Source organism: Harmonia axyridis, chromosome 7 (genome assembly GCF_914767665.1).
Source record: "Harmonia axyridis chromosome 7, icHarAxyr1.1, whole genome shotgun sequence".
Classification (NCBI taxonomy): domain Eukaryota; kingdom Metazoa; phylum Arthropoda; class Insecta; order Coleoptera; family Coccinellidae; genus Harmonia; species Harmonia axyridis.
In genome coordinates this window covers 10,648,289-10,668,652 of record NC_059507.1, presented here as the reverse complement: position 1 = coordinate 10,668,652, position 20,364 = coordinate 10,648,289, and the positions used below count along the sequence as shown (strand labels likewise).

Genomic DNA, 20,364 nt, shown 5'->3' with positions numbered 1-20,364 from the left:
AGGAGACAACTAGTGTCTTGTTTTGCAAGATAGAGGGCTCATTTCTCAGGTGTTGAATCTCCTGAGTACGTCCTCATTTCTGATGTGGTCCACCCATGAGATCTATACGACGGTAAAACCACATTTCAAACACCTCCAATATACTGCAGGGTGCTTCAGTAAATGTCCATGCTTCGACACAATACAAAAGTACTAAAAAGAGTCGATAGTCTTATTTTGGTCTTTATAGATGAGTTGCTCATAAAAAGTTTTCATGTTTTCAATTTCAAGCTCATTTCTTTCAAGTTATCACTTTTTCAAGTTCAATCAGCTTGTTTTTGCTTTAAAAATGTATAAATTTTGTGCTTGTGCTCGGAGAATCAATGCGTTGGCCATCGATTTTCTTACAGATGCATAGATCTAGATGAATCTGATAAAATTATCTGTAACAGGTTCGCATTACATCTCAAATTTGTGGTTAGTCTGCTGAGACCAATGATCTAATAATATAGACACACGCCCTTGAGCAGTATTGCAGTGCAGAGCATTGTCTTCAACGTTAAAGAAAAAGATTGAGCCTGATGTTGCGTGACGACAAGGTATAGAAAAGATTTTGCAATTTCAACTAATGATAAGAGGATAAACATCACGTGATATCAAATGGTGGTGTATGTTCAATCAATCAAAACATCGGTTGGTTGGTACGTTTCACCTTTCTGTTAGAGTCGATTCTTCTCTTTCTATGCAATTTACTTGTTATTAAATCATTAGCTGTTAATAACGGGTGTTTTTTTCGAGGTATATAACTTTAAGTTGGCATTTCTGTTCAAGATGGTGACCGATTTAACAGCTGTCAAGTGATTTATTCTCAGTTTGGTTTGGCAATTCATCATGAATAGACTCACGCCTGAAAAACGCTTGCAAATAGTGCAATTTTATTTCGAAAATAATGGTTCTGTGCGGAATAAGTATCGCGCACTACATTATTTTTCCATTTTATTTTGTTTAGCGATGAAGCGCACTTCTGGTTGAATGGCTACGTCAACAAACGAAACTGCCGCATTTGGAGTGAAGCTAATCCTCAAGTGTAAGTCGAAACACCGTTACATCCAGAAAAACTGACTGTTTGGTGCGCTTTATGGGCTGGTGGAATCATTGGTCCGTACTTCTTCAAAAACGATGATGGCCAGAACGTTACAGTCGATGGTGATCGGTATAGAGCCATGATTACAAATTTTTTCATTTCTGAATTGAACAACCATGATGTCCAGGAGATGTGGTTCCAACAAGACGGCGCAACATGTCACACAGCTCGTGACACAATCGATTTATTGAAAGACACGTTTGATGACCGCTTAATTTCACGTTTTGGACCTGAGAATTGGCCTCCAAGATCTTGTGATTCAACACCGCTAGCTAGACTACAAGCCACAAACCTTTGACCATTTGGAAGACAACATTAGCCGTGTTATTGCCGATATACGGCCACAAATGTTGGAAAAAGTCATCGAAAATTGGACGTCCAGATTGGACTACATCCGAGCCAGCCGTGGCGGTCATATGCCAGAAATCATATTTAAAATGTAATGCCACAAGATTATCTTGCGGATAAATAAAATTCATGTCAATCGAATAACCCATCGATTTTTTATTGCAATTTAAAGTTCTATAGCTCTAAAAAAAACACCCTTTAGTTTCGAGTTTTGTAAGAGTACTATATCACCTTGTTAATAAACAAACAGCTGTGGAGGCAGCTTGGATATTTAGGGAACATGTACAACATAATTAAACGATTTGATTTGAGACTATTTGGAGCCAACAAAATATAAATTTTTATTTCCAAAAGAATGTGTTATACTCCATCATTTCAATACATAATGAGATTAGGACTAGGAGAGATCAGAATGCTTTATGGAGCCAAAAAACTGAAGCAGAAATCGATTTGATTTTTATGATTATTTAGCATTAAGATGATGATGTAAGTTTGTAGAGTTTTTCGGGATGTGTAATACTTGAAGTTATCATTTTATTGATTATTTTTAATTTTTCCTTTTCACATGCTCGAATCCTATTACGTAGGAATAATAAGAGGCGTATTTATTCTTCGAGTGAATCAAGAACAACCATCTATCGAAAATAACGAACCAAAAACGCGCCCCTGAAGAACCCACGAGGACGTAGATACACGGAATTTTTATAGAGATGTTTCCTGTTAGGGGGTCCAGAAAACGAGGCATCCATCGCGATCAATCATTTTCCATAATTGGCCGTCCCGGCGAAGGTCTTCGGTCTTCGGTCGGGAGCGCCGATTCAGGGGGGGGCTGTGGGGCCCCGTTTTAAACGGCCCGTAAATTAAAAAACGGAAGCCCGTCGTTATTCATAAAACCCGACAAATATTTACCTAAACTGGATAAAGGGGCACTGACAGACGTGGCCGGCCGGCCGGCCACCCGCGGGTTATCTAGTCCCACTCTCGGACGCTGGCACGACGATGGGTCCGGTCTGGTTAGCATAAGAGGTGGACCGGGACGTTCATCTGTCGAAACAACTTAGACCCCGTTTGATTTATAATCGATACGGCCGATGTCAATTTATTCAGATTTACGGGCCGTTTGAACCGGACCGGGCCATTTCTCAGGTGAACGTTAGATAAGATAATTTCTAATGGACCGTCCTTTCCTGGAGAGGACGACAGGTTCTCTGTTTTGAGATGTTCAGTTGGGACCACAACTGAAAATGACACATAGAACTTTAAATTGCAATAAAACAACGATGGATTATTCGATTAACATGAATTTCATTTATCCGCAAGATAATCTTATGGCATTACATTTCAAATATGATTTCTGGCATATGACCGCCACGGCTGGCTCGGATGTAGTCCAATCTGGATGTCCAATTTTCGATGACTTTTTCCAACATTTGTGGCCGTATATCGGCAATAACACGGCGAATTTTGTCTTCCAAATGGTCAAGGGTTTGTGGCTTATCCGCATAGACCAATGACTTTACATAGCCCCACAGAAAGTAGTCTAGCGGTGTTAAATCACAAGATCTTGGAGGTCATTTCACAGGTCCAAAACGTGAAATTAGGCGATCGCCAAACGTGTCTTTCAATAAATCGATTGTGGCACGAGCTATGTGACATGTTGCGCCGTCTTGTTGGAACCACAGCTCCTGGACATCATGGTTGTTCAATTCAGGAATGAAAAAGTTAGTAATCATGGCTCTATACCGATCACCATTGACTGTAACGTTCTGGCCATCATCGTTTTTAAAGAAGTACGGACCGGAAGTAACGGTGTTTCGAAATACACTTGAGGATTAGCTTCACTCAAAATGCGGCAGTTTTGTTTGTTGACGTAGCCATTCAACCAGAAGTGCGCTTCATCGCTAAACAAAATTCGCTTATGAAAATCGGGAACAATGGCAATCTCATTTTGGGCCCATTCGACGAATCTACGCCTTACTTGATGATCGTTTGGCTGAATTTGATGAATTGCCACTTGACAGCTGTTAAATCGGTCGCCATCTTGAACAGTAATGCCAACTTAAAGTTATATACCTCGAAAAAAAAAACACCCTTTACCTACCACTGTACCACTTGAAAAAGTACTGAATATTTTCGTGGTTTTTGTTCCTCTAGGAAAATGAAACTTGGCAAAAGTCTTCGTGGGTTGGCTGTATCCATATCTGCTAAGTTTCGTCCAGATCGGATAAGTGTCTTCATAGATTAAAGCCATTTTGTGTCAAAATTCAGTTTTGCATTTTCTATGGTTTTTGTTTCTCTAGGAGAATGAAACTAGGCGAAAGTTTTCGAGGAGTGTCTGTATCCATATGTGAAAAGTTTCGTCCCGATCGGATAATTATCATCATCATCTTGCATTTTCTATGGTTTTTGTTCGTCTAAAAGTTGAATCTAAAACTCGCCCGGAAGGTGGTGCTATACAAAGAATTAACCAATCAACGGCATCATTTTGAAATTTTCATTTGTTCTGTCAAAATTTGATCGACATTAGATTTAACCCTCAGAGTAATGAACATAGATAGAGGGAGCATATGCCATTTTCAGTAAGCAAATTTTCACCCCAACATGAGCCATCAAATATGGCATGAAGCGCGCGGCAATGAAAACATATCAGTGATACGATATTTTAATCAATTCGTGGCGTTTCTCCACGAAGAACGTACTTCTTATGTCCCATAGTGAATCAACGTTTCGTATTAGCTCGAAATATATTGAAATGAATACCTAAATGTATCAGAAATTGAGAAAACAAACCTCAAGCGCGCCAAACGACGTGAAACAACGGATGACACTAAGAGAGCAAAAGTGGCCAAACCTTGGATTTCAGCAGGTACATATATAAAATAATAAATATTCTGCTTGTTATAAATTCGTCAAATATCGGATTTCAAATTTTCATATTTAATCGGGAATCACTCAAATAAATATACTTCATTCAATATAATATACATTCATAACGATATAGTAAATTGTGGATTTTAAAATATATCACAATCCGACAACGTAATCTAACAATGTTGGGGGACATGTAAAAATTGCGTATACTTCCTCTATCTACGTTTATAACTATATGATATAACCTCAAAACGACATTGACAGAAAAACGACGTGAGCGTCATAAGAAGCGATGCGGAAATCAAGTGAAAAGGGACCAATAGCATTGAAATGCAAGAAGACTTTTCCCTTCATAAGTCGCCACTTTAATCTTGAGGTTTTTCGAGAGTTTAGTGAGCACATCAATGTTTTAGACATCCTAGTTGAGTCAATCGAAATCTTGAAAAGGAAACTACTTACGGAAAAATGTCCACGGGGAAGTCCACTCATGCCAGAACCTCTTTCAATCAATTCCCTCTTGTGGGCAATACGGGGATCAATTTGGGAATTCCAAATGGAAACCCTTGTTTTCTATTGCATATAAGTATTCTACGGCAATAAATGCCAAAGTATTGTACGATCCATCATAGATGGCTCTGTAATCTAATTTCAATTTTCCGTGTAAACGACCTCAATGTAGACGTTCCATTAATAATTCAAATGAAATTTTAGTCGTAAATTGTCCAAATATTTGTTGAAAAAATGAAAAACGTTCTGTGCTTAAAGATAGACGACTTGACGGATATTTATTACAGATGTCATAAATCTTCTCATCGTTTTTGATTAATGAGAAGTATTTTGAAACAAAAACAAATAATTTCACCCTTTTTCGAATGATCAATGACAATACATGTACGAACAGTTCAACAGAAGACGTTAAAATTTTATGTGAACGAATCGAACTAACCATTTTTTTCATATAAGGAATAATTGAAACCAAAAAAATTATATTTCCACTTATTTATTACTCCATGGAATTGAGATTAACTTAATGTGACTGAATCATTACGAATTTTACACAACTGTCTATTATTCCCTCCAAACTCGAATAATTCTCCATATTCGATGAATTAATAATAGTTCAAGATTTCAAACAACAACATCAGTAAGAATAATAATAATAATAAATATCTCTATTTCTCCATAAATACCTAACCAACTAACAAAAATGTTCAAAATATTAAACAGTTTGAAAATACTTCTTGCTCTTAAAAATTCAAAATTTTAATTATTCTTCAAATGATTTTTCTTATTGTTAGATCTATATGTTTTCAGATAAAAACGGGTAAATAAAACGAAGAAATAAAAATACATAGCTAAACAACAGGCAACATTAACACTGGTAGAACCACATTCAATGCCTTGTGAGTGAAGCCAAAGAACGTAGCTATTGGCGTAAACACCAATGACCATCTGCACTATCTGAAGCGTCGTTATCATCTTTGGTATTCGCCTCGGAAGTTTAAAGTTCATACAACGAAGGGCATAATAAGAATACATGAGCGAATGAACGAAAATATTGTTGGTACCCAACCATCTGGCTGTTGATGTCGCTGTTGTGTAGCCCCACCAGCAATACGTAAGGGCCATTACATGGTGGGTCCAATGAAGAGTTATAAGAGGATGCTTTCTTAGAACTACCAAAACGGTATCCCCTAGTTCCACAATTTTACTGAGCAGAAAAAAGTATGCCCACACTCTGGTCACTGGGTCTGTTAGAAGGAATGAGCGATCACATATAGTATAATTGAGTCCATGGTGTCTCATGGAATGTATCAGATGAGGCATCGTTCTTGATGTTCCGATTATGCTGAACGTAGCAAGAAAGATGTTCCAGATCACTGCAGGTAATTTCATCTTCAAGGGAGGTCTATTCTCCATGAATTTCTTCAATGTGAAAATCACCGTCAAGTAAATAGCATCGTAGTAGAATGCATGGCTAAAGTGGTCTGTTATCCAAGCTATAGCTTTTTGTTCATTGAATTCCGATTCAAATTTGAATACATAGGAATAGTTCTGTTCCTTCATGACCCAGTCGATTTTAACACTATTCACAATAACAAGAAGCACACCAGTTCAAGAATATTGACAAACTGCCGAAACTATATATATCATGCGAATGATTTCAACTTGGTTATATCAGTCAAAGGTAACCTTCTTCCAACAATTCGTACTTTCATTAATTCAAATGAATGAATTGGCAACGATTTTTTTTTTTAGGACAAAGGCTCATTATTTTCAATATCCCACGGAATGCAACTCATTAGGAAAAACACAAATAAAATTAACACAATGGTGTATAACAAGTTCGGCCTCCTGCAATTCTCGTGTATCTAGCAGAACAAGCTCATCCTCTTTCAATTTTCGTGTAGATAGCGATATAAAACAGAAGCAGAATATCGAAAAATTTTATTTCAGTGACAACAGATAATATTGAGTGAAAATATTTGCTTGTATATGTATAATAGCAATTCCAAGCTCGATCCAGGATTTGATGTTGATGGTGTGAACAGAACCTTAGAAACTGCAAGCAAAATATCGAAAAAATTACCTGATAGTATTTCCCTAACAACAAATCCGACTAGGTTTGAATTTAATTTCTAAATGTAAAATAACCAATGCCTAATTTCAGGGGATCATATAATCCAGATTCTAGATCTCTTTAGATCTAGACAACCATTGGGTTTCCAAGGACGCCATAGGAATATAAGAAAGAACTCTCAAAAACTCCTGACGACAAGAAAGTGTTTTCCTCGAATTTTTCAAGTTTACTCTTGTTTAATATAGTCATGGACACTGTTAATTATTTTAGCAGATTCATCATAATTTTTTTTTCGTTGTAAGACTAACTTTTGACAGTGAGGAAATCCAAATAGAATTTAATGAATAAAAGACTAGGTATGCCTGTTACCGAAAATGGTGATGATCTTCGAAAACTCACACATATATTTTTGATGCAATAGAACAGAAATATTTCAACCTCATTCAAATACGCTGTCACTATTCGAGCAGAATGTGGGCGTGCATTATCATCCATAAAAATTCCCTAATCTCCCAGAAATGGAACTAAGGTACAAAGACACACCTCTCCAGACCATAATAGATCCTCCACCGAATGGAACTCGTTCCTCTATTCATGCATTGGCGTATCTTTCTCCTGGACGTCTATAAACACGTGTGCGACCATCAGCTCATCGAATGCTGAATCTATATTCATCAGAAAAAATTACCTGGGTCCACTGAGCTTCTTACCAGTTTATGTCATCTCGTGCAAATTGAAGAGCAATTCGATGCTCTCTGAGAAGTTCTGGACCTGTTGCAGGTCTGTGTGGTGGTAACTTCGATTCTGAGACGTCATCTCACTTTACCTTGACGTACCTAGATCAATCGGTTTGGAACTTAAACAGCAGTAATATGGCGATTTCATCTCTCAACGATGAACGTCTTCTTACAAATCCAGATCTTATGATCAGCCTGCCTGCCTCCTGATGCCTTGTCAATATTTTTTGGACTGTACATAGGCTAACATTCATTCTTCTAGCAACATATCTCTGGCTCCGCCTATTTTCAATTAGTGCCACTATTCTCGCACAATCTTGAATTGGTAAACTCATTTTATGAAATTAAGAAACTCCGGATCACTTGAACAAGGTAGGAATTAGCATCCTTGAAACCATTCCAGATACCTACTGAAGTTCATTAGAACTCTGGAACTGGAAGGCGAGCTCTAGAGCCTGTAGATCACATTATGGCGAGAATAGCTTTGATGCGGAGCACAATAGACTATTGGGTCGTAGTGAAACGAATTAAATCTAATCTAATTTAATTGGAAAAAGTAGTGTAAAATCTTAGTGACTTTTTTTTTGCTCGCCAGTGTTGTTTTGAATTTTCAATTCAATACTTCTTTTACAATTTAAGATCTTGCAAAGTACGTAGTATTGTTTCTTCTTGCTATAACTCCTAAAAAATGTCGATTTGAATAGGGATGTTGCGTCATATAATAAAATCAAATGAATTTAGGTTTTCCATATTGAAGGTCGTTTTTAAAATACTAAAATAGAATTTCATTATTTCCTGAATTCAATTGAATAAAATTGATTTAAATTGTGTTAATTCTTATCGACTAGCACGTGACTGCGAACGCCAATCGGGGCAAACTAATCTTATCTAGTACTAGTTTGTCTATAGTTTAGAACGTCAGATGATATAATCAAACCGACTTGACTGTCAATATCAGCTGATATCAGTTCAGTTTGACAGACCGTTAGCACATGGTGACCATAGATAAACTAGTTAGTTTGTCTATGGTGGTGACTCTATTATACAGTGACGTCACTATAATACCGTGACAGAATGGAGCGTTTCAGCGGGAATTTTGAAAACTATTTTTATTCACATTATATTTTTCCATGAAAATGTTTTTTTTTTCGAGTTTATACAGTGAGTTTCATTGAGAAACGGAAATAGTTCACAGGTGCATAGGTGGCAACAAGGCGGTTCTGGAGGTACCCTATTTATTGGGCCTTACTGTCTTCGTAGCCGAGATACAGGGTGTTTTATGAATTTTGCCGTTTCTTTCTGAGGCCATATCAAACGAACCACCCGGTATATTTTCTTCATATTTCGCAAATATGTTCCTTATTGAGAGCCCAAACGTATCATGCAATAACCGTCTTGAAAATCCAGGTCCGGGTTAACAAAAAATTATGAATCGTTTGAATCCTCGAAACAACACTCTGTACATCGGAATTTTGAAAATCTGTTTTAATATTAGGAAACACTACTAAAAACTAAACTGAGACGTGTACTTCAAATTTTCGCGCAGACAGTTTTACTGCACAAATTTTCAACGTAAAAGTGAAGTTTTTAAGAACTTGGATACCTGAAAGTGGTTTGAAGTGACTTTTAACAATTAATTATCAAAAATATTGAATCCATAATTATTTCAAGATTACTTTGTAATTCATTTCACATTGGTTTTCCTTTTTATAGCTGTTTCAGTTTTTATATTTGAGTTACTCTCTCAGTCTCTCGTCGTTTCTCATTACTGCACAAATTTTAAACGAAAACGTGAATTTTTTAAGAATTTGGTTTGCTGGAAGTGGTTCAAAGCAAATTTTAGTGATTAATCTATGAGTTATTTATTGAGATCATAGTCCTCTTTTGTGTGTGAAGTCTATTGTTTTTTCAGCAGAGATTTCCAATACTGCGAATAATCATAAAATTTCGTATTCAATCAAGTAGGTTGACAACCATCACTTTGACATAAGACCATTGTTGTTTAGAATAATTCAGATTAATTAATTATTTGGTTATTAAATTTTTTGTTCATAATTGTTTCAAAATATACGATATCAACCTAATACAACTCAATTCTCAATAAATAGAAACTGAAATGGTATACAGCTATAAAAAGGAAAACCACTGTAAAAATGAATTACAAAGTAATCTTGAAATACTTATGAATTTAATATTTTTGATAATTCATTGTTAAAAGTCACTTCAAACCACTTTTAGGAATCCAAGTTCTCAAAAACTTCACTTTTACGTTGAAAATTTGTGCAGTAAAACTGTCTTCGCGAAAATTTGAAGTAAACGTCTCAGATTAGTTTTTAGTGATGTTTCCGAATATCAAAACAGATTGTTTCGAGGATTCAAACGATTCATAATTTTTTGTTAACCCGGACCTGGATTTTCAAGGCGGTCATTACATAATACGTTTGGGCTCTCAATAAAGAACATATTGCCAAATATGAAGAAAATATATCGGGTGGTTCGTTTGATATGGCTTCAGAAAGAAACGGGCAAAATTCATAAAACATATCTCGGCTACGAAGACAGTAAGACCCAATAAATGGGGTATCTCCAGAACCGCCTTGGTGTCACCTATGCACCTGTGAAGTATTTCCGTTTCCCAATGAAAGACCCTGTATTTTTCCATAAAAATGTTTTTTATTTTGAGTTTATATAGGGCTTATCTACAAATTAAAAGCAATTTCAAAATAAAGGCAACATCCCTATTCCTAAAACCACGCTATAAATGGAAGTTATCCGCCGTTCCCCATATCAAAGAAATAAATTTCATTCGGACCGTTTATACACACTCGTTCAACCTCACCCATGGCATTGGTACCCACATAAATCCATAAATAATCCCTTAATGCTTATGCGTTCATCCATCAGGCAGTACATCGACACGTCCAGCCCGACCTATTGTAATCGAGCGCCGAGATAATCACTGAAATTAGCGGCTTCGACTCGGTGGTCTCGGTCTATGGCCCGACTACCGTGGTCCCACGCACTCCACGGGCAACACCCTGTCACAACGCTACTCTATGATTATGTTATAAATAACGATACATAATTCGATGCGAGATTCGATGGTCTGGGATAGGCATACGGAGTCGTCTGTCTCTTGGTTTCGGTGCTCGTGGCGTTGTTTCTGATCGGTATCGGTATTTCTGGTGGAAATCAATGAACGCTTTCGCTTCTAGTGCGAGTATAATCGTTTCAAGGATGGACAAATGTGTTGGAGATTAAAAGAACCTTTCTTAACTTGAAGTGGAAAACCAAAAATGTTTCAATATCATAAACAGAAAATAATGGGGATATCCCGGCAATACTTCCACTTTGACGGCTAAACCGAATATTGACGGTTCCAAGGTCATGCTCAGTATTTGGTGGGATCAGCTCGGCGTAGGGTATTATAAGTTGTTAAAACCGACTGGAACAATCACAGGCTATCGTTATCGAAGGCAATTAATGCGTTTGAGCCGAACATTGAAAGACAAACGGCCGCAATACAATGAGAGACATGATAAAGTGATTTTACACCATGACAATGCTCGATCTCATGTTGCGAAAGTGGTCAACACAGACTTGGAAACGTTGAAATGGAAAGTCCTTCCCCACCCGCCGTATTCTCCAGACGTTGCTCCCTCGGACTATCACTTATTTCGATCAATGGTATACGTATACGGCCTGGCTGACCAGCACTTATGAAGAAGTAAAAAAATTGGATCGATTCGTGGATAGCTTCAAAAGACGTTCAGTTTTTTCAACGCGGGACTCGTACGCTGCCCGAAAGATGGGAGAAAGTAGTTTCCAGCGATGGACAATACTTTGAACCATAAATGTATAACCAGTTTTTTGCAATAGACTCGAATTTCGGAAAAAATATGGCGGAATGTGTTCAACATGGTTGGATTACGTTGTCGGATTGTGATATATTTTCAAATCCAAAATTATACTAAAGGGTGTTTTTTTTTAGAGCTATAGAACTTTAAATTGCAATAAAACAAGGATGGATTATTCGATTGACATGAATTTTATTTATCCGCAAGATAATCTTGTGGGATTACATTTTAAATATGATTTTTGGCATATGACCGCCACGGCTGGTTCGGATGTAGTCCAATCTGGACGTCCAATTTTTTATGCCTTTTTTCAACATTTGTGGCCGTATATCGGCAATAACACGGCGAATGTTATTCTCCAAATGGTCAAGGGTTTTGTGGCTTATCCGCATAGACCAATGACTTTACATAGCCCCACAGAAAGTAGTCTAGCGATGTTAAATCACAAGATCTTGGAGGCCAATTCACAGGTCCAAAACGTGAAATTAGGCGGTCACGCCGGTCACCAAACGTGTCTCTCAATAAAACGATTGTGGCACGAGCTGTGTGACATGTTGCGCCGTCTTGTTGGAACCACAGCTCCTGGACATCATGGTTGTTCAATTCAGGAATGAAAAAGTTAGTAATCGTGGCTGTAACGTTCTGGCCATCATCGTTTTTGAAGAAGTACGGACCAATGATTCCACCAGCCCATAAAGCGCACCAAACAGTCAGTTTTTCTGGATGTAACGGTGTTTCGACATACACTTGAGGATTAGCTTCACTCTAAATGCGGCAGTTTTCTTTGTTGACGTAGCCATTCAACCAGAAGTGCGCTTCATCGCTAAACAAAATAAAATGGACGTAGTGCGCGATACGTATTCCGCACAGAACCATTATTTTCGAAATAAAATTGCACTATTTGCAAGCGTTGTTCAGGCGTGAGTCTATTCATGATGAATTGCCAAACCAAACTGAGAATAAATCACTTGACAGCTGTTAAATCGGTCGCCACCTCGAACAGTAATGCCAACTTAAAATTATATATCTCGAAAAAAAACACCCGTTGTATCATTATGAATGTATATTTATTGATTGATTCTGAATTGAATATGCTAATTTGAATATTTGCAATCCGGTAATTCTCCAAATTGTCAAGTTTATAATGAGCAGAATATCTATTATTTTTTGTATCTAACTGCTGAAATCCACGGTTAGTCATCTATTGTTCTCCTAGTGTCATCCGTTGTTTCACCTCGTTTGGCGCGCTTGAAGTTTATTTTCTGAATTTCTGATATATTTAGGTACTCATATCGATATATTTTAGGTTGATATAAATCGTTGATTCACTATGGGACATTAGAAGTGCAGTTTTTGTGGAGAAACTCGCGAATTGAGTGAAATATCGTATTACTCATATGTTTTCATTTCCGCGCGCTTCATGACAAATTTGATAGTTCATGTTTGGGACAAAGTTTGCTGACTGAAAATAACATATGCTCCCTCTATCTATATTTATTACTCTGAGGGTCATACCATGGGTTAGTAGTAGATGTGTGAGTGGTACCAACTCAACGACAAAAAATTGAGACAATCCTTCGAGCGGATTTTTAAAATAATAAAATTATCAATTCCCTGCTATTTAGTTACCTACATGAAAGAACTATGTCTGTTAAAGTAGGATCTAATTATTCTGAAAATCACGATATTGGTCTTGGAGTTCCTCAGGGATCCGTGCTAGGACCCCTTTTATTTATATTATTTATAAATGATTTGCCTATAAAATTAGCTTCTTTCTTAATAACGCTATTTGCTGATGATGCGTCTGTGGTGGTTTCTGGCAGGAGTCCTGAGGAACTTCGGAGTACCTGTGAATTTATTATGAGGGAATTTGTTAACTGGTGCCGCTCAAACAATTTGATGGTGAACGTTGATAAAACTGTATGCGTTTACTTCTCTATGAAAAATAATGAAGTTAGTACCTTTAGTTTGAAATGTGGGGATAACACTATCACAACATCAGAAACAACTAAATTTCTTGGAATCCATGTGGACAGAAATTTAAGGTGGACTACTCATATTGACGTGTTATGTAAAAATTAAACAGTTCAGTGTTTGCAATCGCTAGAATTAGGAATGTTTTACCTAGGTCCTCTGTAATGAGTTTTCTTATTGTGACCTGTCCTATACACCATGTAGTGTCTTAAAGAATTAAATAAAATTATTATTATTATTATTATTATTTCTTGAAAGAATGTATGAACGAGTAACGACCCGATTTCAAGTGGATAGGTTTGAAAACATTCAATATTGGATGAAATTGCCAGACAGCATTCTCTTGACCCGTGTCAACGCATGCTAATAGCATATTGAAAAGTTCTCGGGTAGCAACTTTTTTTTCAGTCCCTGAACGAAGCAACAATGACACCCCGTTGTTAAATCAAGGACCTCCTAGGGCCCTTTTTTGGAGCCACACTGTTTGAGGTCTGGCTTCTTGATTAGCATTCGGAATGTGTTCATCATTATATTCGTATACTAATACCATAATGAGATATTTCCAGGGAATAATTGATTGAATTAGTATTTCAACCCATTTGAATTATTAAGAGACACACTGGGCGGACCATAAAAATTCCTGACATTTTCTTCACGTATTCACGGAAATTCTTCGAAAAAATGGTTTTGTAACTTTCCGAATCTGAGGAATGCAGCTACCATATACTCAATGCCACTCACGTTTCAGAAGCTTTATTTTACTTCTATGAAGTGAAAACTTACAGCCACAACTGCATTAATAATAGCATATTAACTGACAAAAAATAAAAATTCCACAAAAGCTTCAGCTACATGAGCATCTGCGTTTTTTTTTCAGTGAAAATCCATTGATGTTGATGAAGACTTCGGTAATCTTCTGAACTATAAGGTTTTCAGACAATTGGTACTCTATGTTCAAACTGTGATGTTTTCCACTTCATTTATGTGTTACATGCTCAGAGTAATAAACATAGATAGAGGGAGCATATGTCATCTTCAGTGAGCAAATTTTGTCCCCAACATGAACTATCAAAATTGACATGAAGTGCGCGGAAATGAAAACATATCAGTGATGCGATATTAGAGTCAATTCGTGAGTTTCTTCACGAAGAACGCACTTCTTATGTCCCATAGTAAATCAACCTTTCATATTACCTAAAAATATATTGAGATGAATACCTAAATATATCAAAAATTCAGAAAACAAGCGCGTCAATCAACGTGAAACAACCGATGACACTCGGAAAGCAAAAGTTCTGTTCCTTCACTACCAAATATTTGATGTCTTTATACCTAGATTCACTTTTAATTAGCTCCATCTCAAGGTTGAACCGAGGGTTGAACCTCCACGTCCTCCACAACATTACACGGTTAAAAAATTTCCGCCGACAGAATGATTCTAACCTCACTTATTAGATCTATACTCACTTCATAAGCGTTGCAGGATTACTCCTTCGCAAGTTCATACGATATGCGGTTCTATAAAATGGCATAAATTAAAGAATAGCGTGGCTTATACGTGCACTATCGGTATCCAGAGCCATTCGGATGATTGGATGCTTTTTATTAGCAACCGAATTTTTAATCACGCAACTTCGATGTTCAGCATGTAAAACTGGTTGTAGGTCGATTAATTACGTGGAAAATTGTCAAACAGCGGGATGTAAAACCGATTGAGAAAACTTATATCCCGCTCTGTTATTTACGGACCTGATTCGAACTGTTGACTTGAGAGGTGGTCCGAAATATCTCGACTGAAAAAAAAAACTGCCTTACTTAAACTTATGAATTTTTTCGGCAAGTGATCTTAGAGGTTCGATGTTGAAAAAACAATGCAGTTTTGATATACATCCCAAAAAAAATTTGACCTCCCCAGAACTCAGAAACGAAGAATTCGGAATTTTAAAAAACAGGTCAACTTCTGTTCCGAGTGGGACACGAAAAAAAAACACAACCCATGAAGGTGGCATCAACCTCCAACATTTTTTGAATAGGGAATAGATGTCGGTTAGTTTCAAAGTTATTCATGTTCTGTCCACTTTGCATTTTCAAAATTCCCGAAATAATATAATATTTAACTCACCGTCAAAAGGTGATGTTGAACAGACAGTTGAACCTCTCAAACTCTAGAATCTAAAAGTTTCGAAGATTCCAAATATTGATTTTCAAGTAAATTTTATAATGAGAATACATACCATAGTTACCTTAGAAAACATGATTAACGAGAATTAATTAATTTATTCAAGTTAATTTGCCCTACCTACTAGTTGTCACAGATTAACATTCCTTTCAATCTACAATCCAGGTTTTGAACAACTCAACGACTATATAATATTCAATCACACTTTGAATTATTTCAATTCACTTTTGTTTAACCGTTTCATCGTACTTTCATCATCATAATCTTTGTTCTATATTGTGAAGAACATTTATATTAAAGCATGTTTTGTCCTAAATGTAGTTAGGTAATGAAATCGGTGTCTTTTCCAGACATAGCATTAACTTTTCTTATTCTCTGTAATACAAATCTCTTGATTTTTTTGATTTAGAATCCTTGTTTATCTTTCGAATTTTGAAAGAGAATTTTCTTTTATTGGCTATGACTATTCATATCAACTGTCAAATAATAATTCGGATTCGAATCTAAAATTAATTTTCAGCAGTGTTATTGAAGTTATAATGCTGATATAATAAAAAAGCTTATGATACATTGGTATAAGCGACTAAAAAATTTGTAACCTTATGACCACTCCACACCGCATCATCCTCGAACTTGCTGAGCGTGTTTCAATTGTTAACCTATACATTTGTATTATGATAAAGGTACCTACTACTTACTTAAGATTCAATCGGAAATGTCGACTAAAAAAAAAATTATCCTTCATACAAAATATCGACCACTTTCCCGTGAGCTTCTTGATAGACAAGTAGCACAAAGTCAAGCAGGAGGTCGACCACCCAGCTGAGGAAATAATTAACGTTCTTTGCACCATTAAATACCAGTCTGAGTGGTCGAAGAACGAGGCGAAAACCAAAAATTATGATCGATACTTTTTCTGTCCCAAAGAAAAATAACCCTTGTCAATATGAAGCCAAATGCCCCTGGTATCTGATCAAGCACACACATGTACCAATTTGATGGGTGAAAAATGCGAGGTATGACCGTGATTGAGAAGATTTTAATTGCTTATAATTTGGACCGGTAGTCCTGCCTCGATAATCAATCTGAGACGGACAAAACTGACTTGGAGGAGGCGCTGTTGATTAAAAAGCGTCTTATTAAAGGTATGAGAGACTCTTGTTTGGCTTGCCAGGGACGTACCTAACTAGTGGAACTCATTACTTTGGTTGATTGTTTCAAAAGATAAAATATAATTTTTTGGATGAGTAGATGCGGCAGACGTCGTCTTCAGAAATTATTTATTTAACATATAACAATTGCCAATAGTTGCCTTCGATGGCGATACAGCGATTATAGCGATCTTCCAACTTTTCGATAACATTTTTGTAGTACGTTTTGTCTTTCGCTTCATAATAGGACTCAGTTTCGGCGATTACTTCTTCATTGGAGCTAAATTTCTTTCCAGCGAGCATTCTTTTGAGGTCCGAGAACAGGAAAAAGTAGCTGGGGACCAGATCTGGCGAATACGGTGGATGCAGCAATTCATGAAATTTTGCCTTTGTTTCATCGATTTGTGACACGACACATTGTCTTGATGAAACAACACCTTCTTTTTTCTTTAAATTGTACCGTTTTTTAAAGTAAAAATCCTTTAAACGATCCAATAACGCTATATAATAATCGCTGTTGAATGGTCTGGCCCTCTTGGAGGTAATCAATCAATATTATACCTTGCATATCCCAGAATCCTGATGCCATATCCTTGCCAGCTGACTACTGTGTTTTTCCTCGCTTTGGATTCGGTTCATCGTGTGCAGTCCACTCAACTGTCTATCGGTTGTACTCCGGAGTGAAATGATGGAGCCATGTATCATCAATTGTCACATAGCGACGCAAAAATTTAAGTTTATTGCACTTAAATACTTCCAAACACTGCTCAGAATCATTAACACGTTGTTGCTTCTGATCGATTGTGAGCTCGCGCGGCACCCATTCTGCACACAGCTTTCTCATGTACAAATATTCGTGAATGATATGATGTACACGTTCAGATGATTTCTTCACAATGTCTGCTATTTCCATCAACTTCACTTTACAATCATTCAAAATTATTTTGTGAACCTTTTCGATTTTTTCGTCAGTGACAGCCTCTTTTGGGCGTCTACTGCGTTCGCCGTCTTCGGTGCTCATTTCACCACGTTTAAATTTAGCATACCTATCAATGATGGTTTATTTTTCTGGTGCAGACCCCGGAAACTCTTCATCAAGCCAAGATTTTGCTTCAACTGTATTTTTTTCACTTCAAAAGGCAATATTTTATCAGCACATGAAATTTTTTTCCATCTTCTTTCAAATAACAAAAGAAGCTACACACAAAATGCAATATCTCACAAACTAAGGGTCGGCCTGCTGTCAAATTCTGACACGAATCGTTTGAAGGTTGGTACTAACTAAAAATCATATGGATTTAATACTAGCACCGCCATCAGACCAGGGACATTTAAATGGGTTAATATTTATTCATAAAATCCCCCACAAACACCATCCAGACAGTAAGAACAAAAAAGAAAAAAAAAACAGAGATGAAGGAAAACCGAATACATAACAGTACGAAAGATCAGGAACATAAATCTATTATGACTTCACCACATTCGAGATATTCAATACCAGACCCCGACGGCCAGTTCCGGTCTACGGCCCTGTCTCTATGTTTACATAAGCCGGACAGGCGGTCAGAACAACTATTAATAAGATGATTTATCGTTCCGCTGATGAATATGCAATGCGCGCAACTAATTTCAATAAACCGAGAGACAAGATTAATGGATTATCTAAAAAACAAAGAAAGTTAACTACTTCTAAATCATGTCCAATGAACCGCGTACAGAACTATGAATAACTTCCCGAGGAGGTATTGAAATGTTTCCATATTTATGCTCGCAGCATAATACGCGATTGTTCGATAGTCTCGTTTTGTCATTTTCTGAATACGTTATGTGGAGGTCGGAGATATCCTACATGCTCTCTTAGATCTGAAGCAAGATATTCGTAGTCTTTCTCTTTCATGTTCTTCCGCGTAGAATGCGATTTTTCAAGGACTTCAGTACTCGACCACTGTAACAGTTACATTAGAATCAGACAGAATCTCCAGGTGAGCTGAAAGCTGGGTGGAATTTGAATCAACAACTTTATTAAGATTATAGTTTTCTAGAATGTGCTTCATTGATCTAGCAAAAAAAAGGAACATAACTTAAGTACTCTTCACGCTTTTCGCTTATTTACAGCAACAAAACTGAATGCAAGGTGATAATTAAAGAACCGCTGCCATACAAACTAAAACTGGAAGGCACCATCATTCAACAGACAATATCTCGGAGTTGAAATCACCAGTCACAGAGATCTCAATGCAGAAGTCCAACAACAAGCCATTGAGGCATCACAAATAACTGGATATCTGAACACAATGGTTTGGCAAAACAAATACATACTCGAAGGAAGTGAAAATTTATACAGCAATTCTGTTGCATTTTTTGTATCATAATTTCTATAAATAAAGGCCTTTATTATTATTAATGGTGCGCCCAATTATGACCTACGCCATGGAAACCAGTGCGGAAACTGAGAGAACCAAACAGAAGCTCAGAATGGTACAATTGAAGATCTTGAGGAGTATTTCGGGGATAACATTGAGAGATAAACAGACCAGCATGTCAATTAGAGAAAGGTTAGGTATAAAGGATATTATCAAGTGGAGTAGGCAAAGAAGGGGGAAATGGAGAGACCATGTTAATAGGATGGCGTCAGATAGAATTGCATACATCTACAAACATGAACGACCCAATGGAAAAAAAACATGGACATCCACCGAAAAGATGAAGACAAAGTTGGTTTCCTCATCTACTGAATAGAAGCCAAAGCCTGGAAAACAGGGAGACTTTCCCATCTAAAGGAAAAAGAAGAATAAGAAGTTTATTAACAGTGTCATCTTTGAATTTGTTCACATATTTTGTGTTACCTTGTCGCTTAAGTGAACCGATTCTTAAATTAATCAGAAGCTACAATATGACTTTGTATACTGCCATAGAAGAATCCATACAGGAAGACTTCTCAACGTTTAACGAGGAAGAAGAGTCAGTGCCGTATCTAGGGCGTGGCAAAGGTGGCACTTGTCACGGGCGCAAGGTCTGAAGGGGCGCTCGAAAATATCAAGAGAAAAAAAATATTGGAGCACCAAACAGAATAATTCGGAAGATCACGACTCGGTTTTCATGTATACGCCTCGCAACGGGCAATGCCGAGGCATATGGAAACCAAGGACGGAGATCTTTTTTTTTTCTTGGGGGTTCTCGAAAAAAAAAATTTTTACAACAACGTTTACTCATATCTGTAATGTGAGAAAAAGAGGTTTGATAACGAAGTATGAACCAAATTACTCAAAATAATTCTTTTATTACTTATTCGATTGTTCTCACCTTATACTGGGTATAAAACGGAGTTACGAAGGAAAAGAAGCGATTCCTTGGATAATTTTAAGAATAAAAATTCTCATAAACATGTGCCCGCAGACGCTTTGTTTTCGAGATACAGGGTGTTTCTTGTATAGTTATACTTTTCAGGATGCTCATATTTATTGGTTTTTCGAATCTTTATCAATCTTCGCTACAGAATTGGTTGATAAGTACCAAAAGTTATAATTAATTTATTCATCACAG

General features: G+C 36.9%; 2 protein-coding genes across 7 annotated transcripts in view; both read right to left on the bottom strand.

The window, feature by feature from the left end:
* LOC123684381 (neurobeachin) overlaps window positions 1-20,364 on the bottom strand; it is a 372,530-nt gene that overhangs the window by 134,955 nt on the left and 217,211 nt on the right. The window lies entirely within an intron of this gene.
* On the bottom strand, window positions 5,327-6,531 carry LOC123684385 (elongation of very long chain fatty acids protein 6-like). The gene has a single exon (XM_045623625.1). The coding sequence runs from the start codon at window positions 6,407-6,409 to the stop codon at window positions 5,606-5,608; it is 804 nt and encodes a 267-aa protein (XP_045479581.1). The 5' UTR covers window positions 6,410-6,531; the 3' UTR covers window positions 5,327-5,605.